Here is a 27,418-nt window from a genome sequence, read left to right as displayed (position 1 = left end):
TTTTTTTGCTTCACTCATAAGCATTTCTGTAGACAAAAAAAAAAGGATTTGATCTCTTCTTTCTACATTTTACTCGGCAAGGAATGAGACTTTCACAGCAGAAAGGGCTGGTTTTGTGTGTTTCTTGTGATTTTTCTCTTCTCACAAATGTCCGTCCCCACGTAGCGGCTGCTCCTAAAAGCATCTTCACGTTTCTCCTTTCTGGTCAGGGAAGAGCAGGAAGCCGCAAACCCACCTCATGAAGTTCCAAGCAGCAGCTTAACGTAGACTTCAGTAGCAACTGGAAAAGCATTTAAGTCTCATACAGTTTTGACCCTTTCCATGCTTCTTGGCATCGTTATAGGGTAATTGGTGTGTGTTTGTGCCTGCTGTGTAACGTGTTGGATTGAGTGCACCACTGTAAAACTTCACATCACCCTTCAAGGAGGCTCAGCATCCAAGGGGGTAGGGGAGGAGGCCGAGATGAGTTTCACTCCTCAAGCAGGATTTTTCATCTGGAAACTATTAGCACACCATGTCCTTTGCCAGGTAATCTCGGCTAGCATCCTCAGCAGCTGCTAATTTTGTTGACGTTTTAAATGGAGTGACTTGAAGTGTGCAAGAGGAGGGGAGCATCCCACGTGCCCTGACAGGGCACTGTTATTGCTGCTGCCACTATGAAGCTTTTTAATACTTTTTTATTTTATTAAGAAGTTTTGGTTAAGTGAGATGGGAATACTTATTGACCAGCCTTCTCACCAAAACATTAAAGGTGGGTGGAAAAATCATCATCTCTATTCATGTTCAGAAACTGTGCTTTTGGCCCAAGGATTTATTATTATTATTATTATTATTATTATTGTTGTTGTTGTTGTTGTTTTTGCTAAGCTATGTTTATTTCATGGCAATCCATAGTTAAAACTCTGAAAAACTGAGAAAATAAAAATGAGCAGCCCCTTTTTCCCTCTTGTCGGGGATCTTATTATCATGACCTTTGATTTTAATGTGATAAGACACCCCTCCCCCCCAGCAATGCAAGAATCCTTGGATTGCAAGTGAATTCTTCTGGCCATGTTTGTGAAATAAGAGCTTACCTAAATGGGAAACAGAATGAGTGTAGCTTGGTGCTGTGCCGTCTTTCCTAATTATTTCTTATTTTATGGAGCTCTGCTGAATTATGGCATGCAATCTGCATGTCTGTCTGGAAAGAAATTGTAGAATAATCTATGAAACTAATAAAATATACATGTAATACTTCATGATAGTTTAGTTTGGAGTTGGTATGGTGGTGTAGCTATGTAAGCGACTCATTTAGTGACTGTACAGAAGGCTAGCTCTGACACTGGGTATTACTAGTTTGCCCGCTGAGTTACAGTGAGGAATGTCCCTAAAGCACCTTGTTTTCCCTGTTAATGTTTATGCGTGACAAAAATAGTGTATGTGCACGTACTCACTGCTTACGAGCATATATGCTGATTATACCTGCAGAAACCTTTTCACAATTAACCACATAATTAGGACTGGAAAATCAGGGATTGCTTTTTGGCAAGACTCAGAGCCTGCTTGGGGCCACAAACTGCTTGCAGGACTCTCTTTCTTCTTTTGCCATCAGCAGTGGCAGCATAGTGGGCTCAGCTGAGAAACTACTCTACTGTAGGGATGTGCAGAAGGAAAAAATTTGTTTCGATTTGTATTGGTTTCGCCAGGACCCAAATTTGTTGCATTTGTTTCATAGGGGGAAAAACCAATTTGTTTGATTCGTTTGATTCGTTTTCCGTTTTCCCATTAAAGTCAATGGGGGAAGTATTTGCAGCCTATTTTTGGCTGCAGAATTGGGGTTTTCTTATCAATTCTGATGAAACTTCTGGGGAGCAATTATCAGAACAAGAAAAGAGCTCCAAGGTACTTAAGACTGTGGCAAAGAGGCACCAAAGTGGCATGAATAGCCTAAGGCACTGTAAAGGGGCAAATGGGTACCAGGAGTGGCAAGAGTGCTTTAACAGAGGTGCAAAGCAGCAGCAAGAGTGTCAGAAACACACCACAGCTTCAAAAGAGAGCACCGATACAGTTGCATGAACCCTCGAAGGCAGCAAGACAGGCAAAGTGGCAAGCAAGTGGCATCAACATCCTACAGCACAATGAAGGGGGGAACATAGCAAGCAGAATGGGTATAAAAAAAAAAAACTACAAGGTGCCGATAAAGGGACAAAGCAGCATAAAGACAGGCATCAACACACTGATGAACCATGATAGTGGCAAGAACACAACAAGGAGTAGAATCGTCTGGTGTATGGCAGCAAGGCAGAGTGGCAGAAAGTTGATGGGTGTAAGACAGGCTGGCAGAGCGGAGGTAGTCACGTCGCTATGGTGTTGATAGGGGAAAGACAAGGAGGCAAGACAAGACGAGGCTCAGCATGCGGCGCGACTGTCAACCGGGGTGTACTGTCCACCCGACCCATCTTGAAACACGGACCACGGAGTCTAACATGCGTGCTAGGACCTGAAACATGATGAATTATGCCTGGGTGGGGTGGAGCGTTGCTGTTGTGCACAGGGCCAGTGCAAGGGTATTAGGCACCCTAGGCAAACCTTACAGCCTGACGCCCTACCCCCACCTCCCCATACACAATTTTAAATTATGCATTTAACACACATTTTACATGAAAAGTGACATTCTGAGGTAAAATTAATATATACGTTATTGTGATAATTTCATGCACTGTTGTGATGCCAACAAAAAAACTTTGCATCTTGGAATTCATATGGCATCATACCTTTTGTGATATATTTCGGCATGGTCCTCCCGTATCAACACAGTACTATCTGCCAACACTCAAAGAATAACAACCCTACCTATGAAAAAGAATGCCACAAATATTACCCCAGAATCTAAAATATCAATACACCTCCTATCAGGAAAACAGAACAGGCCAAGCTAAAGCTACTACAGATCCCTACAGAGAAACCACATATTAAAATAATGCTTCATCTCAGTCTTTGCATGCAGAACACAAACCCTCACAAAATACAGAATTAAAGCCACATAAAGTATAAATAGAAATGTCCAGACAACAACTGAACTGTAAAACACATCACGCCAGACTATACAGTGCAACAATGGAAAAACAAAATTTTCACCATTCCTCATGAAACAATCAATACAATTAAGATATATAAACCATTAATCATAATAGTAAAATCATACTAATAAAATAATTTCAAAACAGCTGATGAATAGCATATCCAATAATTAAAGACATGCAAATTTTGAAAGCTTTACCAAACACCAATAAAATATTTCAAACAGCAGACACATCACATACTACCCAATAATTATAATGGTAATCAATCAAGAAAAATGAACTTAAAAGTCACCTTTACTTACCCTCTCCAGCAGTTTTACTCCTTTCCCTTGCAGGCCACACCAGAAGCAGCAGCTGTAGCTGTCCTTACGGTCCTCTTCCTTAGGGACCACAACCAGTCTCTTCTGTCTCTCTCACACACACACACACACACCAGTCACACCCTCAGGACCAGTTTCAGTCTCTCGCACACCAATCATCTCCCCAATCAGTCTCTCTCTCTCTCACACACACACACACACACACACACACCAGTCATCTCCCTGATCAGTCTCTCGCAATCACACAATGCCCTCGCTCTCTCTTACTTACAGACAGGCTCTCAATCACACACATGCCCTCTCTCACAGCCACAAGCCAGACAAAAACATGCTTCATCTCACTCTCGCACACACACATTGACACACACAAGCACCCTCCCTTACTCACATATACACCACACACATACAGAAGCACCCTCCCTATCACACATACATGTAGCACCTTCCCTGTCTCACACACAGAAGCACCATTCCTTTCTCACAGACACACCACATACACACACACACACACACACACACACACACACACAGAAGCACCCTTCCGATCTCAAATTCATATACATACAAAGGCCCCCAGCTGAATAGCTCATCTCCGGCAGCGGCTGGCAGCGCCCATCTTCTTTTCTTCGGCTCCGCCGGCCTGCTCTCCAGCAGCATCTGGCTATGCCGATCTTCTTTTCTTTGGCCTCTCCGGCGGCAGCTGGCTGTGCCGGTCTTCATTTCTCCAGCGGTGGCTGGCTGCTCCGACCTTCTTTTCTTTGGCCTGACGCCCTCAAATGTGAGCAGGAGCAGAGGAGGCCACGTGATCAGCTAGTCCGGCCCATCCGGGGGAAGCCCGAACCCCCGATAGGCCAGTCCGCCCCTGGTGGATACTCTCACATGGCCTGCTATTTCAAACGGCCAATAAACACCGCGATGCGAACCAAAAGAATGAAACTAATAATATGTTGCATTCATGGGGTTTCGCCATGCGTTTCGTGGACCCACAAATGCAATGAATAGAGACCTATTAGTTGTAGATTGCACATTCGTTCAAATTGAATGCACATCCCTACTCTGCTGCTATTGTTGCTGGATGCAGAGGGAAGATGGTGCTGCAGGTAGTTTGGAATCTCAACTGTGCTCCAAAGTTTTCTAAATAACCCTTGATTTTTATTTATCTTACTTAGATTTCATGTTTCATCTGGTAATGACTTTGGTGGCCAAGTTTCCTGGGTCTCTCGTAATGCCCGTATATTAACGCAGAGCCTCCAGCAAGAGTACGTTTGGGGGTGGGCTCCTCATGTTGCAGTTCTTCTGGGTACCCGTGGAAGAAAATGAGTCCTTGTATGTAGAGCTGTGACAGAAGTGCAGCATGACTATTGTAACTGTTTTGTCCTTCTTAAGTACTTGAAAGTGACTGTTAATTCTGTTCCTGCACCCATCTGCTGGCACGTATACGTGATGCAGTAGTGCCCGGGTCAGCTGCTGAGTGCACCGCCGGCCTACTGCAAACCCAATTCCACTGCATGAACTTTACCACAGGCTTTTTCTTGCTTAACACGAAGCAAACTGTGCAGTAAGACAGTCTTTTAAATGACTTCAACATACATAAGACACTGCCATAACTGCTATGTAAAGCTCTTTGTTATGTGCTTATAAATATGAAAAACTTCGGCCTTTGCTCAATGGGTGTCAATGGGAGTTCCAGAGGGAGCAGCAGCTTGTGGTAACTGGCAGAGGACTATTGCTGCAGTGGCTGGGCTGAGCTTGGAGGAGGACATTACAATAGGGCAAAGTACCCCAGGTAGCAGGTGAGCGAAAGCTCACGCTGCTGTAGCCCAGTAAAGGCCCGTTCAGATTGAGCTGGAAGTCCAAAATAGCAGGAGAAAACTGCCAGGCCAATAAATAAATAAATAAATAAGCATGCTAAGTAAATGTAAAAATGCTTTCGCACAATCCATGAAAGTTTTCTGTTTTGCATTCATCGATCCTTGTTTCCTCACTTACGTGGCCCACCGATGGAGCTGGCCCATGTAAGTGTTTTACAGCATATGTAAATGAGGAAGGGCAGAGGCTGAAGCATGAACAAGTGGTTGCCTCTTGGCCTTGCTACAAGTTAACATTGTGGCCACAGTGTGATGTCGGAAGAGAAGGAAAGACGAGCGTCATGCATACTATAATATAACTGTATTATGTAATGCGGGGGGAGGAGGCAGTGTCAGTTTAAGCTTCTATGTAAAGGGAGTTTGTTTAATTTTCGTAACATGCACAGGCCTCCCAGTTATGTTTTTAACATAGTATCACATTTCCTTTTCTGTCATCAGTTTTCTAATTCATGAAACTGAGTAAATCAAGTCCAATATTATTTATTATACAGTGTTAGAAATCTATTCTAACACTATTTTTTTTTTTTTATTTAGATTTATATTCCGCTTTTCGCACTTTTTTCAGCGCTTCAAAGTGGATTACATTCAGGTACTCTAGGTATTTCCCTATTCCCAGAGGGCTTACAATCTAAATGAAATGAAAAAAATAAGAAAGATAGAGATATCCAATAAGAATTATTAACTGAAATCAGCATTTTTTTTTATTGAGCATGTGCCACTCTGCAAAATCGCCAGAGGGTATAATACTCAGTGAAGGCTCAGAACTGGAGGGGAGTGCAAAACGCATGTATGCAAGGTTGTCCAGGCCTCAGCATTCTGTAGGATGGGGAAATTTCCAGGAATGGGGCCTCCCCCCAAGGGTGTAGACCAAACTTTTAAATGACAGGAAGAATCCATCCCAACAGGGTAGGTAAATGGTGACATCTATATAGGTGACCCTGCTACGTCATTGAGAAGGCAACAAGGGTTGTGTCTCTTCTTAGGGCCAGCTGGGGAAAGGAGCAATGCTTTTCCATTCCTGTGGGGGAGATGGTGTTTTTCTTAAGTGACTGGAGGGATTCGAGGAGGGGTCCTGTCGTCTGCAGTGCTTTGGAAGGCCTTTGTCCCCAGGTCTCACTGGCGGGACAGTTTGTCTGGGAGGCGGAAAACAGCAACCAGGTTTTGCCAAACTTTCCAACTGGGATAGGAGGAATCTTCAGTTCCTGAAGGGTGTGAAAGAAGACCTCACCCCATTGGGAACTAGAAGTGGACCCAGTGTCCTATTAATTGACTCAAGAAGCTTGATAAACTGTATTTTGGTGCCGGAGACTGTGAATTTCTGAATCTTGTCGTTTACCTAGTTTTACACTACTGAAACTATTTTCTTGTTTATTGCTTCAGTAAAGGATATTTGTTTTGGAACTATACCTGACTGCGAACCTTCTGTTTTTGAGAGGCTGTGGAATGAATTTTCAAAGGGGTTCTGCATGTAAAAATAGCGTATACTGTATGCACATGAATAGCACGTATACGCAAATATATAATAGTTGATAAATGTCAGGAGCATGTGTGTATTTTTGCACTTACATTTTACTGGGGGAAAAAAAGGGGTGGTGAAGGGGCATTTCAGAGTAGGTTCAGAGGTCCGCGTGGCAAGTTCTAATTTGTAAGAGACACATGCATGTGCTGTAAATTACCAGGTGAACGGGTGGGGGATCTGGGTGAAGTGCTAGAAGGTGGCCTGGAGGAGGAACTGGTGAACTGCTGCAGGTGGTGGTGATTCTGCTGCACAGTTTATAAAATATTAGCATTAATCTCTGTGGGGCCATTTCCGTGTCCAAAAGCTGCACTGTGGATGGGTTTGCAGGACGGGCTTCATATGCATGATCCCTCTAGGGTCTTACGGTTTTATTGTCTCCTATGGAAGAAATCCTGATCGGGAGCTACAGCCTGGATTTCCTCGGGCTCCGTAGCATCTGAAAGTCAGCCCTTGCTTTTTCTGGCAGCGTCTGGAAAAAGGGGATTGCATATGTACAGTATACCCCCATACTGTACAATATCCTCCTATACTTCCTGCCAGTTTCACAAATTTTTTGAAACCACATTCTACCAACTTTCTTTCAGTATGGATGTCTTGGATTTTATTACTCCAACTCCGTCTACAAACAGCAACAAAGCACAACCACCACCACCATCACTGGAACTCATTCTTCCATAAGGAGGAAAGCCATTAAAGGACATTGCTACCTACTTTATATGAAAGAAAATGTATAACAGAGGAAGGAATGACAAAGAATTTCTCTTAGGTTGCCCTTTTACCACTAGATAGAAAATCTCTTCTGAATATTCTGTTTATATTCTTTCTTGACAGAGGTAAAAGACTATGAGCCCCCATTTGGTTCCAAAGTCCGAGAACACCCTTGTGTGGAGAGCATGAAAGACAGTGTCCTGAGAGACAGAGGGCGACCTGAGATCCCTAACAGCTGGCTCAGTCACCAGGTGAGCATTTCTAAACACGTTTTTACTAGGAAGAGAAGACATGCCGCCATCTAAGGGCACCATATATTGTTTGATGTTATTTGTAACTATTATTTATTCACATTTGTAGAGCCCAACATTTCAAGGCACTCAATGTGTTTTCTTTTACGCAAAAGTCAAAGGTCATTTGGAGAGCAATACCCACACATATAGGGGGCAATTTTGAAATAGCCTGTGTCGCAAAGTATGCAAGAGCTTTTAGCACAATTACTTTATGCTAATTTCAAAAGAGAAACTACCTCAATGATTTCTATGTCAAAATTAAAAGCTCAATTTTATAACATAGCACTTAGGACTGAAGTCCACTTAAACTCCGTATACGCAGACCTCAACCATAATTTCCAAAGTGGACTTAACGCAGGCAATTCTAATTTGAAAATTAGCAGGTGCGTACAAACTGGGCCAGATTTTAAGAGGTACGCACAGGTGTACATTTGTGTGTGCAACCCGGCGCACACAAATGTACGCCTGATTTTATAACATGTGCGCGCTGAGCCCTAGGGGAGCCCAGATGGCTTTCCCCGTTCCCGCCGAGGCCGCTCTGAAATCGGAGCGGCCTCAGAGGGAACTTTCCTTCCGCCCCTCCCACCTTCCCCTACCTAACCCGCCCCCCAGCCCCATCTAAACCCCCCCCTAACCTTTGTTTAATAAGTTGCGCCTGCCTCTGGGCAGGTATAGGTTGCGCGTGCCGGCCAAGTGCTGGCGTGTGATCCCCTGGCACAGCCACTGTGCCAGAGGACCCGCCCAGCCCCTTTCACAAAGCCCCGGGACATATGTGCATCCCAGGGCTTGCGCTCGTTGCCGGGCCTATGCAAAATAGGCTTGGCGCGTGTAGGAGTGGTTACACGCGTAAATCCTGAGGATTTATGCACGTAAACCTTTGAAAATCTGGCCCACTGTGCGTGGCATGCGCATGCCCAGTTGCACCTGCATGGGAGCAGATGAAATTGTTCACCCCACCCTAATTCCATCCCCAGGAATGCGTCTTTCAATTTCACGTAAAAGTACACGTGAAATTGCTTCTGCGCTTACTTTCACCCAAACAGCCTCCGGGATAATTTTCACAAGGCCCATGTGCATGTGTAAAATGGGGTTTTACACGCGTTAAGTGCTTTAGAACGTTCACTCCTGAAAGTGCCTGTACTCTTTGGGGTCGATTTTAAAGGCGTCGCTTGTGCATAAAATGCCCATACGCACGTGTAGGTGGGTCACGCGTGAGCAATGCAGATTTTAAAAGCCGCGATTTATGCGCACGTATGCGCAAATGTGCGAGCAAAAAATAAGGGAGCGGAAAAGTGGAGGGGTATGGGCATTCCGGAGACAGCAGCACCCGGTGGCTTATTCGCCACGTAACTTTACTGCCACGAATGCTGAGGGACAAGGCTGCTGAGCTTGCATTTTAGGGCTTAAGGACAGGGTGAGGGGTCTGGATCAACTGGAGGCTATGGAAGATACACGAGGTAGGTTTGGTCAAATAACCTCTTAAAATTAGGAGCATTTTAAATCGTATGAGTCAAGGTTTTAAATTCCAGCATATCTCCACTCACACACCGATACGCACATGTATGGGTGCACGCGAGCTTGTTTTAAAATTTCCCCGTTTTCTTCTGCCGTTTTGTGCAGGCAGCCAAGGAGGGTACAATAACACTTGTAGTTTTGCATCCATCATGTCTAATACACTATTTACCTTCTCTGACCTAAACATGGCATGCCCCTGAGAATGCTCTCTCACTGTCCAGCTACAAGCACCTGTGCTCCAGATGTACTTTTAACCTCACCGGGGCATTTTTTCAGACCAGGCAACCTAGGTACATTAATCCATTTTAATGCAGCTAGATTGCTTTTATCAATTGTTCTCCCCATACCTACACACATTGTAAAAGTCTGAAGATCACAATATTTGTCCTAAAGATGTAAATCTCTGCATATACAAATATGTATCTGTACTGTAGTGAGCTCATTGTATTCCTTGAATAGACATCTTTGACCACAGAAATGGGCATTGGGTTCTTAAATATAAAGAATCGGGCATATGGGGTGAGAAGGAGACTGGGCTTGGGATTTTACAGCAAAAATCCTTTTACTATGAGTAAGAATCCTGGTGGCTCTACAGTCTGGACTAGTCACAGGCTTTCTGACTTACTGTGAACATACCCATGAAATGGCACACAAATACACCAGCTTATTTATCCTGGGAAGACTTAGAGTCAAATTTCTGTAGCAAGTTTTCAGTCATACTATACTAAGTATTAAATTTTAAATGCACATGCAGATGTCAATAGCTGTTCTTTCTTCCTCGCTTCATGAATGCTTCCCATGAGCTCCTGTGACTAGGGGATGACTCAGATGTTGGCATCTGGTAGATTTAAAAAGAAGCAGACTGGTGGATATATATATATATATCATTCCACTCCAGTGTTTCTTCATGATGCACTACTGGATGATCTATGCTGCCCTTTCATAACCTATAAGCTAACGAGAGTTGCTGCCAATGTATCTACTGTTTAAAGCTATCCCCACACACAGGTTTGGCTGTGAGGGCTCCAAGATGAATGCAGAGCTCGGTAATCAATTCTAATGAACCAAACCTATACAAAGTGCTAATCTTAATTAATAAAACTCTTTTCAAAAAGCTGTCGTCAAGAAAGTCCGACAGAGGAAGCAAAAATGTTTACAGTGACCAAGATTGCAAAAATGGAAAAGAAGGGCAGAAGTCTATAACTTCCAGTTCAATGAGGAACATCACAAAGAAACTGCAGGCCCCTCTGTGGATTTGAAAAGTAGATTTATTAGTTTCCAATCTCAGATAAAAAGTTGACATTTCAGTCCTAGCAAGACCTATTACTCTGAAGCTAAAGCTTTTTTTTATCTGAGAACGGAAACTAATAAATCTACTTTTCCAATCTGCTGAGATGTATGAAACCTGCTTTGTGAGGCCTCAACAGTAAGACATACATTCCATTCCATTTATTTCTTATATCCTGTAGAAACAGGCCCCAGGACCTATTATCGTATCAGAAAGAAGATATGAATTCTATATTTGCAGATGCTTTGTTATAAATAGGATTTTTTTTCCAAACAAAAAAAAAAAATCTATAAAGAAAGATTATCCCACAGTCTGCATGGAACTGATGTTCCCTTATACACAGTGATGCTGCCAGAAATACACACAGGAACCCTGTCGGCCATAAAGCACTCTGATTGACTGAATGCACCCTGATGCATTATATACCTTCTACAATCACAAAGAAATTTCCTTACACTGAAATGTTATTATCATACTGTACTATAACACTGGTCCTTTCCTTTGCCTCTGCTAGTCTTCAGATATAGACATTGTGCTCCAAGTCAGTGTACATTCAGGCCAGAGTACTGAACCGCTGCACAGTTCTTGCTCTTTCGCCTGTGATTTTTATCTTTCTAAAATTACACATTTGTGGGAAAACTGGAACACTAGCTGGAACAAAACCTGCTTTTTCTTATATCATCAACCTTAGAAAAATGTTAATAACTTTCCCCTGTTTTTATAAATTAATAAAAGTCTCCCATGCAAAAATCGCTTTAAAAAAGTCAGTGACACTTTTTTTTCTTCTGGGAGTGATAGCACTCACCTTTTAAAAGTGTGTTGGCATATCCTAGCAGCTTTACTCTCATCCTCAACATGCACGCTAGCTGTCTGATTCTAATTTGAAGCTAGTTTTCCATACATTCAGAGCTTTACTTTCTCTGTCTCTCATTCAGTATATCCCACACACTTGCAAATTACACTCCACATACTTTAATGCAAACCTTTTTTCCACATATCTACTTCTCATCTCCTTAATTACACAGCTCATATCCATGTAACTCTGTATTCCTAGCATTGTAGGGGCATCAAAAGACAAAGGGAAGGTATATTTATGACTGTGCATTCTCAGGTACACTCTGTGTGTGCCTATTTAAGTGTCAATTCCATCCCAAATTTTCAAAGTGAACTTATGGATCTAAGTTCGCTTTGAGGGAGTAATTTTCAAAGAGATATACATGTAAGATAAGCATCTATGCATGTAAGTAGTATGTACATAAGCTATTTTGGAAACATCGAGGTTATGTGCATACTTGCTGTGCTGCATATAAATGTTAACAGGGAAAAAAGGCACATTTTAGGGGCAGTTTAGGAGCATTCTAGTATGGGTTTGGAAGTAATGTACAAGTTGTTGTTTTGTATGCACCGTGGGGCAGATTTTCAAAGGGTTATGCGTGTAAGATATGCACGTAACCCCCGAAAAGCTGCCCCTTCCACCCCCTGCGCTCATCATCGGGAGGCGTTCCAGGGGCGGGCCGTGGGGTGTGGTTCCGGCCCAGGGGCATGGTCGTGGCCTCCGGGCCAGCCCCCGGACCGGAACATGGCATGCCGGCAGCCGGCCAGCACGCGCAAGTTACACCTGCCTCGGGCAGGCGTAACTTGTAAAATACAGGTAGGTGGGAATTATTTAGGGCTGGGCGTGGGTTAGATAGAGGAAGGGAGGGGAAGGTGGGGGGGGGGGGCCGGAAGGAAAGTTCCCTCCGAGGCCGCTCCGATTTCGGAGCGGCCTCGGAGGAAACGGAGGATGGCTGCACGGCTCAGCGCACGCAGGCTGCCGATTTTGTGCAGCCTTGCGCGCCCTGACCCTGTATTTTATAACATGCGCGCGGCAGTGCGCGCATGTTATAAAATCGGGAGTAGATTTGTTCGCGCCGGGTTGCGCGAATAAATATACTCCCGCGCGCACCTTTTAAAATCTACCCCGTATGTGCATACATTACCAAAGTTGCCTATACGCTTTGGGGTAGATTTTTTAAGTTATGCGCGGGCGTAGATTTGTTCGCGCAACCCGGCGCGAACAAATCTACGTCCACTTTTATAACATGCGCGCGCTACCGCCCCTTTTTCAAAGCCCCGGGACTTACGCGCGTCCCTGGGCTTTGCGCGCGCCGGCGGCCTATGCAACATAGGTGCGCCGGCGCAGAAGTCCCCTGCGCGCGTAAATCCGGCTTGATTTACGCACGCAGGGCTTTAAAAATCTGCCCCTTAGATTGTAAGCCCTCTGGGGATAGGGAAATACCTACAGTACCTGAATGTAATCCACTTAGAAGTGCTGAAAAAGTGCAAAAAGTGGAATATATATCGTAATAAATAAATAAATAAATAAAAATAATATCCGTCCCATTATATGGCATGCATTTGCAAGCAGTGTGTGTTAGCTTGTGCTCCTTGTGATTGGGGGAAAAGTATGTGCTTTTCTGCTACTCAAAGGTTGCATGGAAAAGTGCACTTTTCCCTTTTCAGCCACAATGGGGCAAACCAGGATTGGCTCAGCCTCTTTCCTTTGACATAGAGCTTTATGATCACACTAAGTATAAACCACAGTTTGTTAGCCTAAGCAGCAGCATGTACAGTAAATAAATATACAATCTTTTTTTTTTTTGCTTCAAATTCATCCTAAAAAGATTATTTTTATTTTTTAAAAAATGGCCTACTTATTCTGAATGTTCCCAAATAATGCTGTGTAAACTACAGCTGTGTAGTTTACACAGCATTGGATAGATGTTGAAACATCTATCCATGGTATGATGTTGAAACATCATACCATGAATACAGCGAGGCGGGCATACTGCAATATATGGTAGAGATGTGTGAAACTTTAAAGACCAACAGCAAAAAATGTGAAAACTGGAGTCTTTCACCTTAAAAACTGCATGTGGAAAGAGTGCCATTTTCACCTTAATATTTTACCCCAGAGCATTGACGCATACCATTAATGAACCCATTTATTTTTCATTGTTTTACACAAAAATCACCCATTTGCTTGAATTTGCATTGTTTTGCTATATTTTTGCTATTGTTATGAAAAGAGCAGCGTTTTACAAAATCACCTGAAAAATGTACTTCAGTGCACCTTGAGTACTGAGGAGGGATGTGCTATTATTTAAAACGGCATGGAACATGTCAATGAATATTTTCTGTGGCATTTATGAACTGAAACAAAAGAAAAACAAGCAACATTTTATTGTTTTGTTTCGCTAAGGGCCTTCTCCCAGCCGCAATTTTTCAAAAATCCCACCTTGCTTGACGACACAAAACCAACACCTACCCCCCTCCAAGGGCTTTCTTGCTTTGCCCATCAAACTCCCATAGACTTTTCTCCAGCGTACCCACAATGATAGGGGTCCAGCGAGGGACAGGAGAGATCCCTAGCAGCTCCTTCCCTGCTGCTGCGGTGTTTAAAAATGGCGCTGGCTGAGCCATACAGTCTGTAATTCAGAATAGTGCTGACCTCGTGTCAGCTGGCACCATTCTTAACTAAAACAGCAGTAGAGCAGGAGCGACTGGGGATTGCTCCTGCCCCATTTCGGATACCTGTTGTTGCAGATAAGCTGGGAAGAGAGTGATCTGAAAGAGGGTCTGGCAGAAAGCCCAAGGGGGAACCCTTGTTTGTAATCAGACGGCACACATTGTGGCTTTAAGGCATGCCGCCAACAGCACGCACTAAAATCTTTTAGCAAGCGCTATTGTTGCACATTAGCATTTACTAGAACCTCATCTTAAAAAAACAACTGAAATGAAATGAATCCCCTCCCCCAACTAAAGAAACAAAACAGGAGGAAAACTTGTTGCACACCCCTCAGGCTGGGTTGAATTCTTATTGTAAGAAAAAAGGTCGACTTATTTAATTCTAGAGTCTGAAACTTCTGACATGAGCTAGGTGATCAGAACCTGCAGATACAAACGTGTTTGCATCTGGTGTACCCGGATATAAATCCTTTTTATACACTACTTTTATCATGTGATGGCCTAAATCTTGGATTCATTTCCTTAGTGATATCAGAGGAAACGAGGCTGTTGCTCATTCAGCCAGAGGTTAGAATGAACTGTGATTTTCCTTAGTTAGGTAAAGGTGTAAGAGATTCTGGGGTATCTAGGGGCTGTCTCGCATCTCAGGCCTGGATTTATCAAAATGCACTAAATATCGCATGCGATAGAAAAAGGGGCGTGTTTTATGGTAATAGGCAGTTTATCGCAATTTGCACTAATACCTATGCGAAGAGCTAAGTTACCGCAAATTGCGATAACTTTTTTGCACTTTGAGATAAGTGCCAGAATGAGGTATTTCCTACATACAACCACTGGGGGGACCATGTTTACTACCAGGGCCACTGAGGGGGGAGAGAGAGAGAGAGACTAGCCATAATGCCCTCACCCTTTTCGGATTTGCATCGCACCATATGATATGGTGCGATCGCATGCGTTAAAGGCGTTTTCGCATGCGATAAGCTCTTAACGCATGCGAAAACGCCTTATAGCATTTTGATAAATGACCCCCTCAGTTTGGTAAAATACACAGAGAGCAAAGTCTCTTAAAATATCTTAGGAAAGAATCCTGCCAGCCAGAGCCTGACTCAGCTTAACAACTTTATGGCCATCTTCATGACTAGGGCAAGTTATAACAGAGAAAAGCTTAAGTGAATTCAAGCCAGATTCCTTAGGTGGGAAAGCAGAAATCTTTAACACTCTAGATCTAAAACATCACTTTGAGGAATTATTGAAATTCTTTAACAAAATCAGACATGGTTCCTTTGTGTAGAACATTGGTATAGTAAACCGGCCTACAAAGCTCAGGATGTTTTGTCATTAGTGCTACAATAAATCCAGGATTGTTTAAATTGATGTTAATATAATGCCTCTTTGGTATTCATTTTCTTCTTGCTCCTTAATATTATCATAATGAGAATATTACTCACCACATGCAGAAACTCCACAGAGAGTTTGCATTAAAAACAATTCTTTCTTGCTGATGGAACTGGTTATACTCTTGATGTTAAATGAATGTTTGAATAGTTAAATTTATTTACGGCCTGTAATTTGTTGTGAGACTGGTAAGAACACGCTGCTGTTAATCCTGCTGGAATTGGGCAGGAAGAGCTGTCAGTCATTTAGGCAATTAATGGAACGCACTGGATCCCTTTTGTCAAAGTACCTTGCAAGCAGGCAGAAATGTTCTTGTGAGCAAAATGGAATTATCATCTATTGATAAGCAGTGCCGGCTCAGCATTAGATTTTGTGTTTGTGTTTCGACTTCTTTTTCCTTTTCTTGCAGTCCTAACTGGGGGGTTACCCTGCACAGAGCTATGGTTTACTACCCATAACAGAAGTCATGGTGATAGACTGCATGAAGCAGCAGTTACTACCATTAAAAAAAACAAAAACAAAACCAAAAAAACAAAAAAAAACTTCCATGGCAAACTGGATGGACCACTTGGGTCTTCTTCTGCCAGCAGTTTCTGTGTTATGGCCTTCTGAGAACCAATTCCTTTATATACACTTGGGGCACCTTGAAAGAATTTCTTCATTCCCTCCCTTTCCTTTTACCACCAAAAACCTGGAATGAAGCAAAATAGATCCAATGTCTCCTTCAGGGAAAGATGGATGAATGTTAGGGATGTGTGGCCCCCCCAAATTTTCAGTTCAGTTTGTTTATTCATTTTGGCTGTGCGGAGTGGGGATTGTTAATTCTGTTCAATTCATTTAATGCCTTTTTGGTCTGGGTCATTTGCAAAACCGAAAAAACAAAAAAACATTTAAACAACTGCAACAAAAAAAAACCCAATTATGAACCAATTATATTTAAAAAAAAAAAAAAAAAAAAAAGGGCCTCTAGTGGGACCGGCTAGGCCTCCTAGGCTAAAAAACTACCCCAAGCCAGGCCCAGTGCTGGGATCTAGGCCCAAGCTGGGGCCAGAGAGCTCTCTTCCTAGCCCCAATTACCTCCTTCTCATATTCTGTGTCCAAAGGGACAGTGACAGTGGCTCCCGCTCAAGTCCTGATGCTTTAATAATGGCATCATCTGCCTGGAGGATGGCATCATAGTGACATCATAGTGACATCATAGAAGTGTATGGCTGTACATTAAAATGGTGCTGGCCGCCCTGGTGGACGGCACTAAAATGACATCACTTCAGCGGCATCCTCCAGATAGACAGCAACATTTTTAAAGTGCCAGGAATCAGGCAAGAGTGAGTGGGCATTGCTCTTCCTCTTTTGCAAGCAAGGTCCAGGAAAGGCGTTAGTGAGCCTGGTTGGGAACTCCCTGGCCCCTACCCTTTTGAACGGGGGGGGGGGGGGGGGGGATGTCCGAGCCCCAGGAAGATGTGTGCAGGCCTTGGCTTGGGGCTAGTCCTCTGCACAGGGTCCGGCTCTGGGGCTTGGCTGGATTATTTATTTATTTTTTTAATTCATGAATTACAAAAATACCCCAAAATGTTGGGGTATTTTCATAGGAGGCTATTTTCAGTCTGTTGCATTTGGAAGAAACCAAAAATAGTCTGCTTTAAAAAAATAAAAATGCACTTCACTAATGACTGTAAGCTACAATGATCACCCTTAATTCACCTGCATCTTTAACAGCCTATTAGTCCTCCTTCAGTGCATATGACTTTGCGGGGATTTTTCCGCTGGAGATTTGGGGAACAAAGTGGAGGGAAACGGAGGAGAGGGTATCGTGGGCTCGCTGGAGCACAGATATCATGTTAGTGTTGGCTCTCATGCACTGGAGGATGGGGTCTCTTGTGGGGGTGGGGGTGGGGGGGTCCAGGACAAGTCCTATCCTTATTAGGAGTCATTAAAGATTGAACTTTCCTATTAGGTTCATAACCCTTACAATACCGTAAGGGTAACCGTCAAAGCTATGCGGGAGATATTTTGGGGAAATACGGCAGAGACTCGAGGAGAATGGATTCTCAGCTGCTGAGACTGCTTAAGGTCGTACCAAAATGCACTGCATAAGGTTTCTGGAGATTCCAGCAGATTACCAGAGAGTGAGAGGGCAGACTCGGGAGAGAGTGCTTCCTGCCCTGCGTGGCAGTGGGCTACAGAACCCGCCTGATCTCAGACCTGCCTTCTCAGCCCCCCCGGCTAAATCCAGCCGGCAGTGTTCCCGTTGAATGAAGCCAATAGCCGCTTCCCTCACTTTTCTCCCTCCCTTTCACTACGGCCTGCGACCCTTGCCCCACCTCTTCGTTACTGCTTCATCATTTCATGTCAGGAACTGTACCCGCAGTATTGCCATTTTAAATTCAGGCCGTAGAGCATTCACACTTTGTCAGTCACTTAAAATAGCTGCCGCGGTGAGTTGCAATATTTTTGTGACTGTCCTTTGTTCAGGTGACTACTGCAGAGCTTGAAAAAAAGATACAGAGCCGTAATACTTTGTTAATGCTACAAATTAATATTGTCTCTTGTTACTGTACGACATGCATTTCAACTTGTTTGTGCATCCTGCCATCAGAGAAACTTGCAATGAGCCAGCAAATGTTTTTGGCTTATTTTTAATGTCCTTTACTCCCATCGCCCTCTGCTACCCCTCCCGCTCCACACACCTCCCAAAATTTCTTATCAGGGAGGGAGAGGGGGGGGTCTGCCCGCTACCAATATCTTATTGATGATCTCACCGGCTCTGATCTGGTCCCTATAAGCCCCCCCTCCTGGCATATCACTGCCTCAAGGGGTAGGATGAAGAATGACAGAAATGGTCAGCTGGAGAAGGCCGGAAAGGGAAACCTCTTTCTAGACCAAACCCTCCATTGTCTTCCCTCAAGCTGTCAGCAATTGTACAAGCAGAACGCAGCCAAATTGCCATGGCTCATCACTTTCCTGTTTGACTAAATGCTTTTTACTGCCAGCTTATAAAGTAGAGCCAAAAGACCATTTCTGTCTTACATACTGATTCTATAATATCTGTCTCTGACTCTCTCTATTTTTATAGATATATATATATATATATATATATCTCTGTATATACTTTTATTTTATTTTTTTTATAGGGTATCCAACTTGTATGTGAAACTATCACTGAATGCTGGGATCACGACCCTGAGGCCCGACTCACTGCCCAGTGCGTGGCCGAGCGCTTTGACGAAATGGAGCATTTGGACGGAATGGAGCATTTGGACAGGCTGTCTGGGAGAAGCTGTTCAGAGGAGAAAATTCCAGAAGACTGCTCCGTGAATACCAAGTAGCAACTGAAGCGGTGGTGGCTGATGAACTCTTCACAGTGTTTATTTTGAGGAGGCAGGTGCCAACAGACTGGTTGACTTGTTTCCCGCCCAGCTAAAGGAAGTTTCCTCCACTCCTACTCTGCCGTGACTCCAAAGAGGAGTGAGGAATTGTGGGAGGGTTCCAAAAGGAGCAGGTGACATGCCCTTTTGATACTGTTAACCGTTGTCATAGGATAAGCTGTATTAGCACTCCCTCAGGAAATGAAATTCATGCAATAGCCATTAACATTTGCACTTTATAAATACTTGTATATATCTATGGAATAGGTATATTTTTATATATATAATCAGGAACAGAATAATTTCCAGGAAAATGCAGATGTAAAGGAAAGCTCAACTGTTAGGTAAAAGACTACATAAGGTGCTGACGGTGCAATATGCTAGCATCGGCAATACGGCCTAAGACATAAGAACATAAGAACATGCCATACTGGGTCAGACCAAGGGTCCATCAAGCCCAGCATCCTGTTTCCAACAGTGGCCAATCCAGGCCATAAGAACCTGGCAAGTACCCAAACACTAAGTCTATTCCATGTTACCATTGCTAATGGCAGTGGCTATTCTCTAAGTGAACTTAATAGCAGGTAATGGACTTCTCCTCCAAGAACTTATCCAATTGATGAAATACGTAGATCAGTGCCATCTGCTCTCAATTGGTGGTCACTGGTTATGCCACCAGTAGACAACGCTGTAATCAAGATATCAAACAGGAACATGAGATTTACAGCCCACACAGGTATTGCTGCTCTTTTTTGACCACAGGCTGTGCAAGTATTTTAATAGACGTGGACGTTCATGCCTTATTCACGTCTGTTTTTCTTTTCTTCCTTATTGGTTCTCTACAATCCTGATTAGATGAGCATTAAGATCCCTTATTTAATCCATTACTCAGCCCTCCCATGTCTTATCCCCCATCATTTCATGTTAATTAATGCCTTTTCCTGCCTTACGTCCCTCCCCTTCCCCTTCTTCTATAATAAAGAGCAAAAGAATGTATTTAAGATTCCTGGCTGCTGGTCTTCCTTTCCACAAATCCCACTTTCTTCCTTTTATGTTACCTATTCCCCCTTTGTTGTTGTTTTTTTGTTTTTTTTTACTTTCCCTTATGTTTCTAAAGAAGGTTTTGTCTCCTGCTTTTATCAGTTGGGCAGTTTTTTCCTTGGTTTGAGCCTTTTTCTCGTCTAACTATCCTCCCTGCTTCCCTTACTTATCTCCTAATACTTTGTCTTCTTCCACACCGGTGTTTTTTTTGTATTTTTGAATGCTAATCTCATTGTTCTTACCATTTCTGCTCCCTCCTTAGAAGACCTTACCAGTCTTGCTTCTCTCTCTCCCTTTGTTAACCAGACTTCCATCGAGATTAGTTGCCTTCTCAGTGCTCCTGTTTATTACCTGATCAAAGCTTCTCTGCAGCTTTCAGCCCTTGGATTCCGCTCTCAGCGCTATTACCCGTCCTCTTGAAGTCCAGGACCCTGGTCTTAATGCAGTCTTAATATGAGTGCTAGATCCTACATTTTCCCTGATACTGAGATCAGTGACAGGGTCTTCATTTAAAAATACCAGATCTAGTGTAGCCTCCCTCCCCCCACATGTGGATTCTTCCACTAATTGCCTGAGGAACTTCAGGACTTCTCCACTCCTATCTGGTAGGATCCAGGCTACAAGCAGCACTTCCCCTTTGTACACAGTCCTGAGGTCTCTTATTATGTCTGAATGCGCCTCCTTTCCCTGGGCTGGAAGTCTGGGGAACCTCTTTCTTTCAGACTTTTCCTTAAAAAGAAATGTGGAGAAATGCTGAGGTCAGGCAAACTGAACACGGTGGGTTTCTCTAGTCAGGGGACAGCAATCGCATTTCGTTAGGATTACAGCATACAGTCAATTAAGTAAAGGCCTTTATATACCAAATAAACCTTTACTGATACAAATGGTGTAATGGAACAGATTAGCAGAAGTTTCTCCTTCCATAATTATAATCAGATTAGAACGGAAGTCCTGAAAATATACATGAAGACTCCACAGAGAAGGTTCATGGGTCCCCTTGGCCATCCTACCTTAAAGACTCCCCTAGAAACAAATGTTTGGTTTGTTTTTTTTTACAGATTCTTCCTTTCTACCTGCAATCTCTGAAGCTCCTCAGGAATGATTTTCCTTTCCTCTACTCTTGTAGGAAGGCTAGCGCCATAAAAGCTTAAGGGCTAATTTTAAAAGCCCTACTACGCACGGCGGTTGCGGGAGATATGCACGTGGCTGGGACGCGCGCGCCACGCGGATCTTCAGAGGCCCGCAGCCGTGCGCGGATCTCCTGGGACGCGCCTCGTGAAGGAGTTTGTAAAAAGAGGCAGGCCGAGGCGAAGGCTGGGAGGGGCGTGGGCGGGCCGTAGGTGGGCCGGGACAGTGCCATCAGCGCACAAGTGTGTGCCGGGATCTGAGGGATGCGTAACTTGCTACTGCTACGCGCCATGGAATTGCACGCGAATTGCGTCTCGATCACGTAAAGGGGGGGGGGGGGATTTTACATGCAGCGACGCCATAGACCCGTTTGCCTGTTCCCTCCCCGTTCACCCCTGTAAAGGAGCGGACTTCCTAAACCCCCTACCTAACCTGCCTCCCTTTTACCCAAACAGCCCCGACCCCTAAATCCCCGCTGACTACCCTGGATTTTTTTGTTTTAATACTTACCCGCAGTCCATAGCAGCAGCAAGTTCCGCAGTCATCCAACCCCGGCGCGTACGCTTGTGGGTGATACTGACTTGCTAGCGCTGTCCTGTCCTGCCTACGCCCCGCGCAGACCCCACCCCTTTTTTGCCTAACCTTTATTATTCGCTTATCGGGAGATATGCCCGTGAGTGCAGGCCTCTTAAAATCTGTGAGGTCCGCCCGTGGCCCAGTCATGCGCATATCTCCGGATTGGGCGTGTGTGGGGCTTTTATAATTCACCCTGTACCGTATTCATCTTACAAAATCACAATTTGCATGCATACTTTTAGAAACCCACCCTGGAGAGCCCCTAGACTGCCTTTTTTTTTCCTCATTAAAATGTACATGCAGTATCACAAGTGTGCATATTTTCAAGATTTTTAACATTGCATATAAGCGCATGCATGCTAATTATGCATGTATGTGCTCTTTATGCGTGCGCAATACCTGCATAACTCTGAAAATTCACCAGAGGCTCATTTCCAGTGGTTTTTAGAAAACTGCACAACAAATAAGTACATAAAATTATGTGCTAATACACTTAGGTGAATTTTCAAATGAAATATGCATGTAAATGTAACATACTATTGTATCAATTTTCAAAAGCCCACTTACATGGATTAAGTGCATTTACACATGTAAAACCCAATTTTAAGCGTGTAAATGCTTTCTAACATCAGGCCCATAAAACCCAGGTGTAAGCATGGGAATGCTTTTGAAACTAAGGCCCTGTGGAGTAATTTTCAAAATGTTTTATGTGTATAAAAGTAACTTATGTTGTAGCAATTTTCAGAAACCCAGTTTTACTCGAGTAAATGTTTTTAAAAATCAGTCCCTTACAGGGTAATTTTCAAAGGAAAATGTAAATGTAACATACTATCATAGCAATATACAAAAGCCCATTTACCTGTTTAATTGCACTTGGGTAAAATCTACTTTTGAAAATTGCTGTAAAATATGCTATTGAATTGTCTATAGATTTTTCTCATGTTAAATGCACTTAACACGGGTAAATGTGCTTTTGTATATTGCTGTGTTAGTATGTTACATTTACATTTTTCTTTGAAAATTAAAGTGCACATATGCAGGTAAAACCTATTGACGATTCAATAGCATATATCGTAGTGTAACCCTCCCAACCGGGTCCATAAAATGATGGAATGGGTCTTCCCTGTTATGCAGTGGTCGTCAATCCAAATTTATTTTGTGGGTTCTCCAAATGGTCATACAGATGGTGAGGTGGACCTTTTGGTGGCAGCGTGAATTAATACACCTCTGTTTGCGCTTATATTGCAATGACAGGGAGGGACACCCCTCTCCTTCACCTCCATGACCTCTTGCCTCCCTCCATAGGAATAGGCTGGCTCAATGATGAAGACTGACGCAGTGCATCAAAAACAGCTGCAACTTTATTGCTGTAGAATATTCCAGCCAGGCAAAACTATCTGCAAAGATAAGGCGGTATTGCACATAGATATTGGAGAAGTCAGACAATCATGGGCTTCCATAACAGTGAATATTACCACTGCTGCTGAGCAGATGGGTCAACCTGTTATCCTCGCCACGGACTTTTCTCTCTCTCAGCCCTATGGGAGGACTGTTTTTTTTTTTTGTTTTGTTTTTTTTTCAGACATACCCATCTCAAAACTCTCATCCAACAATAACATTTCCCTTAGCATTAGCATTACTCATGCCTCTGGTGGTCTTGGACCCGTTTCACCACACACACTCTACCTCCCCATCCTCTTCATGCAGGTTTCCCCAAGACCCTGCGCATCAAGGACGAATTGGGCATCCCTTCACATGTAATCACCCCTCTGGTGCTCCTACTCAGTACCTCTCGTGGATAATGCCTTGGAAGAGGGAAAACCCCGCTCCACACACAGGCCCCTGGCCTCTCAGTTGGTAAGCTCCTCGGAGGGGGGGGGGGGGGCGGAGGAGGAGGAGACCTCGCCTTTCTCTCTGTGCACATCAAAGGGATACCCCGGGGCATTCCCAACTAAGTGAACTCACCCCACTCCTGCACTTCTCTTTCCTGCTCTTTGGTAGTTCTCGGGGAGGGAGAAAAATACACTTCTTGCCACTCCGCAGCCGCTGTCTCCTGCCTCTCTGAAGGACATGGCACTCCTCTCCACTTCTGCTTGGCCTCTGGGCCTCTTCCTTTCGTCGGAAGAGCCTCTGCAGGGTCCCACTCCCCTCGGAGGGTCCCCGGGCCTCCCAGCGATCAAATAGCAGAGGTCCCTAATCCTCCCACCCTACGTGGCAAGAGAGGAAAGGGCAAAACCCTGCCAAAACTTTCCCTCTTTATAACGCCCGCTTCTCTTGTAACAACCGATAGGAAAAACCCAAACCTTTAAGAATTTGTGTGTGTGTGTGTGTGTGTGTGTGTGTGTGTGTGCACATTTTGCCAAAGCACATTATATCAGGTAATACATGCTCAGTCATCAAAATTAGCCGTCCAGTGGTCAAACATTATTACTTCAGGCAACATCATTTCAAACATTTCTTCCGCCAAAGAACCAGATACGTTAGTACCCCTGGGAGTCTCCCCCCCCCACCAGATCCCTCTGTATGTCCCTGGCTCACAAAAGACAGAGATAAATGAGGGAACCCCTACAGTAACAGTTTTTGAAAGCCGACTTACGCATATGAAACCCAGTTTTAAGTGTGTAAACCCTTTTGAAAATTACTCCCTCTTTTTCTCTGTTCTGTCTCTTCTGAACAGATTATAGTCTAGGGTGGTCATAGCTCAGTCTTAGTTTACTGCACATTATACCAAGTTTCAGAGATTGAAACTATATTCATATCTGTCCTCTACCATGGTGGCTTCCAGGTCTGTCATTTTCCTTCCTAGTCTGTTCGCCTAATTCTCAGTCACAAATTTTTTCACTTCAATTTATTTTTGTGCTTGTAATAAAATTTGTGCACCTCCGTGTGTAGGCTTTCTCCTCTTTTAATAAATATAGATATATCTTAGTCAGCATGTACGTGCTTGCCCCTGCCTCAGCTCTTTAGGTTCTAAGTAGGCTTTTGAATATGTCAGGGCAATATTAACATGGGTTTATGATGACAAACAGCACAGCAGCACAGTGAGTTCCTGAGATTCCATGATGGTGCAAGTGACTCATTAAGGAAAGTTTGACCACATTTGCAATATTTATTGTGTCATAGAAATGAAATGGAAACAGGGAAAAAAGAGGTATGTTATACTTTTTAAGTGCTAATTGACTTTAGTTTGAATGCACCACTGGCTTTCAGTGTAGTCAGGATTTTTCTATGTTCTCCACACCTCGAGGTCTTTTTGTTATTAGCACAATTACCATTGATTATAATAGGCATGTCAATGAGGTCAGCATAGACCACTGCATAGGTTATCATACAATTGTGAATGCTTCCCACAGAGCTACTATATTAACTTAGTGAGAATAATTCACAAATTAATAGGGTGTGCACATAATTTTGAAATTTGAATGTTTTATAAGAATTTGTAACTTTATTTGTAAAAATGACCAGGGTAACATCTCCTCTTACAGATATACTGTGAGCCTGTCCCCAGTAGTTAGATATCTCAGTAATATCCATAAAAATGTGCCCTGCCCTATTGTTAGGCAGCTGGATATTGTTGTCAGGTGTTCAACTCCACCAATCTCTTTCATGAATTCAGCTTGGCCTATGGAGATCTCCATACAAGCAATTGTACCCCCGCAGGAAAGCTTCATTAGTGCGCTGATGAGGACAATTCTAGTAGGTAGTAACACATTAGGCATCCACCAGCCAACAAAGCAAAGGTTTCCAAACTAAACCTATATTACATCCTCTAAGCAAAGGTTTCCAAACTAAATCTTGATTACATCCTCCATAGACATAGTTTAAAAAAAAAGAAATATAGGGGAAAGAAATGTACTAAGGCCTGGAACTTCTTAGCAATTTATAGAAAACCTTTTTGTATGGAGGAAACTGGTTGTCTTATTCAAATTAGGGTTACAAGTGGTTTCCTTTCAACCCCTTCATATCAATTGCATTAATTGGGTATGTAGATTTTTTTTTTTTGGTTATTCATTTAATTTTTTAATTAAATTAATCATAACAGTAAGTATCCTATAATGATAGGTTACTTATTTATTTTTTGCTAAATATGGAGAGTCATTTTCAAAAGCAATTTCCTGGGTAATCTGGCCTGACTGCATCATGCCTTTCTCAAATGTGGGTGAAAAGTACGGACAGGTTCCATAGCACAGGTATTTTTAGCCTGGGGACATGTTTAGGTCAGGGGAGGAGAACTGTTTGTGTGCATTTCATTATAAAATGTGTGCATGCTATTTTGCCCCTTTTCACTCTCCCCAGCCACCCACACAAATAGTGCACTCACTATGCACTTGCTATTTCGTACTTGCTAATTGTCAGAAAGAAGGAACGCTGGAAGTTTCCCTAGAAAATTTGCCTACAGTGCATGTGATAAAAACACCCACAGGGTGGTTCGCAACTACACGGACCATTTGTAAATTGCCTGACTGATATTTAGCTGTCTAAATCCAAAAGTTGTGTACATAGATAAGCAGAGAAAGGGAAGGAAGAAAAGAAAAAAAAATCTCCAGGATGCATTAAAAAAACCCCCAACTAATTATATCATTCTAGAAAATATTGTCACTCTTCCACTATGATTTAGATTTTCTTTTTCTTCCAATATACTTGTTTTATTAGACTGGAGTGATGCTGGGATTGGGGTGGGGAATGGACATAGCTGCTTCCAGCCTTGGCTCTAGTCGCCACCAGTTTCCATGTGCCCTTGTGCACCCACAGGAGTTGTGTTTGCACAGCAGCACTGCATTCCCTGATGCTATGAGGTCAAAGCGCAACTGGCATGGGGCTGCAGCTTGTATTCCTTTTGCTCAGTGTTGAGTTATTGTGTCATAAAGTCAGAGCTCATCCTTTGCCCGTCGCAAAGTCACTTTAGCCATGACTGACCTTGATTGCCTACCAAAATCCATGTGTGCAAAGGTGCACACCACATGCTTTCAAAGCGCCTGGGTTGTATGCCGTACAAGCACGGGCATACAGAAGTAGGACAGGAATCCATTTTAAAGTGGGGTTTTTATCTTCTGGTTTCATCCTTCTCTCTGTTGTGAAAGAGCCACACTGAGAACCCTTAAGGCAGTCTTTCAAGTTAGTCAGCTAAAACAGACATATGTTAAAATGCACACCCACTGGTGTACAGAGTTGTAGTTTGAAAGGAAAATAGCTCTGAAAATAAAAATGCCTCTTGTTTTCATCTGTCTTATGATTCCTCTGCTCCCAGCTGCCCTCTGAGTCCTTTGTAGTCCCCAGTGGAGTTTAGATCACCGAGCAGTCATTTTGAAAGAGCTTGCCAAGGAGCAGAAAACCGTCAAGTCTGGGGAGAGAGAGAGTTTCGAATGTGTGACAAAAGCATATATAGTCACCTTATCATTAAATAAATAAAATTTGATTTCTCCAAAGAATAAATATTGCTACCTATAATGGCTGATATATTTTTCAACAAAGCTGATGTTTTGGTTTCCTACGTTAAAAAAAAAAAAAAAAAGTCACTTCATACAACCAGAGCCACGGACGGAGTAACACAACATTGTGATAGCGCTTGGTATTGTGAAGGTGCTATTGCAGAGCTGTGCTTCATTGAACCCTGCTAGTGCAGTTACCAAATTGGCTTTGGGTATTATAGTTTAGCTGCTTAGGGCTCAAGCCATTGTCAGGCATGAAAGCAGCCATCCCAGACTGGAATATGGTATAAGCTCCTGTCACAGCCTTTTTCCGCCTGAATATTACAGCTGAGAAACAATGTGCAGACATGTCTGAACATACTAACATTCACACTGCGATGTATAAAGGGAAAATTGTATGCTTT

General features: G+C 43.2%; 1 protein-coding gene across 1 annotated transcript in view; it reads left to right on the top strand.

Annotated features, from left to right (window-relative positions):
* The window catches only part of TGFBR2 (transforming growth factor beta receptor 2), a 176,949-nt gene extending 149,821 nt beyond the window's left edge, over positions 1-27,128 (top strand). The window contains exons 8-9 of the mRNA XM_029589418.1: positions 7,601-7,728; positions 18,607-27,128. Of these exons, the coding sequence (XP_029445278.1) occupies positions 7,601-7,728; positions 18,607-18,801 (323 nt within the window). The 3' untranslated portion in view covers positions 18,802-27,128. The remainder of the gene's footprint in view (positions 1-7,600; positions 7,729-18,606) is intronic.
* The last annotated feature ends 290 nt before the right edge of the window (positions 27,129-27,418 follow it).

Source organism: Rhinatrema bivittatum, chromosome 2 (genome assembly GCF_901001135.1).
Source record: "Rhinatrema bivittatum chromosome 2, aRhiBiv1.1, whole genome shotgun sequence".
In the NCBI taxonomy this organism is placed as follows: Eukaryota; Metazoa; Chordata; class Amphibia; order Gymnophiona; family Rhinatrematidae; genus Rhinatrema; species Rhinatrema bivittatum.
Note: the sequence above shows the minus strand (reverse complement) of the source record. Positions and strands in the feature narration are given on the sequence as shown.